Source organism: Buceros rhinoceros, unplaced genomic scaffold (genome assembly GCF_000710305.1).
Source record: "Buceros rhinoceros silvestris isolate BGI_N320 unplaced genomic scaffold, ASM71030v1 scaffold17727, whole genome shotgun sequence".
NCBI classification, from domain to species: domain Eukaryota; kingdom Metazoa; phylum Chordata; class Aves; order Bucerotiformes; family Bucerotidae; genus Buceros; species Buceros rhinoceros.
Genome location: NW_010422934.1, coordinates 4,512 through 5,928, shown reverse-complemented (window position 1 = coordinate 5,928; position 1,417 = coordinate 4,512). Strand labels below are relative to the sequence as shown.

The 1,417-nt window shown below is 62.4% G+C and overlaps 1 protein-coding gene across 1 annotated transcript in view; it reads right to left on the bottom strand.

The window, feature by feature from the left end:
- Positions 1-1,347: 1,347 nt before the first annotated feature.
- Positions 1,348-1,417, bottom strand: part of MDFI (MyoD family inhibitor) — a gene marked incomplete at its 5' end in the record, with an annotated part of 1,238 nt that continues 1,168 nt past the window's right edge. Inside the window, one exon of the mRNA XM_010140252.1 lies at positions 1,348-1,412. Within this exon, the coding sequence (XP_010138554.1) occupies positions 1,348-1,412 (65 nt within the window). The remainder of the gene's footprint in view (positions 1,413-1,417) is intronic.

The following is a 1,417-nucleotide window of genomic DNA, read 5'->3' as shown; positions in this document are numbered from 1 at the left end:
AGCACCCTGGGGCTGACTGAGCTGCCCCATGTCCCCGAGGCCAAAGGAGCCAAGCGCCTCTGTGCCAGCCCAGTGCCTGCAGCTGGAAGCAAGAGGGGGTGCAGGCACAGGGATGGGGGACACGATGCGGCCGCAGGCAGCCATCCCCTGGGAGTGCCCTGCAGAGCACGTGACGGGGCAGCCGTCAGTCGGAAATGAAGAAAGACCTTTATTTACAGTAACAAACAAAAGGGACAAAAAAACAGAATCCCAGGACACTTCCCTCCCCATCTCCCCACTGCTTCAAGAGGGAGGGTGTCTTCCACCCTCACCCAGCCAAAAGCTCTGTCTCTGGCCTGGCAGGATGGGACCAACAGCTGCTGGGGGTCATTCGGCAGCAAGCAAGCCACCCTGCCCCATCGCCCCCCCCGGCATGCACACGGGGGACGGTAACAGCTTGGCAGGGCTCTGGGCTCTCCCCGGCTGCCCTGGCCCCTAGTTGCAACCCTGCTGCAGGGACTGGTGAAGGAAAAGCTTCTTCCCAGCTGGCGGAACAGGCTGGGGAGCGGTCTGTGAGTATTGCACTTGGCTGATCTCAGCACCGAGAAGGGGAAGGGGCTGGCAGGATGGGTCCCACAGCTCAGGATGTGCAGCCTGGCTAAAGGCTTTGGCATCTCTTGGTGCCCAGTGGACTTCCCAAGGCTTTGTGCTGCACCCAGCCCTGGAGGTGTCCTGGAGGGGACACTCTGTGCCACCCCCACGTAAACCAGAGCACTGTCCTGGGGCAGCCCTGGGCGGAGGCAGGAGGACAGGCTGTCCCCAACGCTGGGAGGGCTCTGCGGTGCACGGGGCGGGTGCTCCTACTCTCGGCTCAGGTGGCAGGAGGTTCCCATGGTCCTCGGTGATCCAGCTTGGTGCAGAGGAGAGGTAGAGCGTGATGGGATGTCAGGCGTCCCCAGAGTCCCCATGGCCCTAAGGACTCACCCTTCCCCAGGCAGGATCTGAGCCTGGCTCACCAGCTCCCAGGACGAAGTTTGTAATGGAGGGAGATCGCTCTCCTCCTTCACCAGGGTCCATTTTTCCCAGCTCAGGAAGCAGCTGGACTCTCGGCCACTGGCAGAGGAGAGGTAGAGCGTGATGGGATGTCAGGCGTCCCCAGAGTCCCCATGGCCCTAAGGACTCACCCTTCCCCAGGCAGGATCTGAGCCTGGCTCACCAGCTCCCAGGACGAAGTTTGTAATGGAGGGAGATCGCTCTCCTCCTTCACCAGGGTCCATTTTTCCCAGCTCAGGAAGCAGCTGGACTCTCGGCCACTGAGGGAGAGCCTGGGGGGACTCACTCCTGGTTCCCCTCGCTGAGTGCAGCCCCTCAGGAGGAGAAGCAGAGCCCGCAGCACTCCATGCAGATCTCCAGGCAGTCGGCTGACTCACAGCAGGCG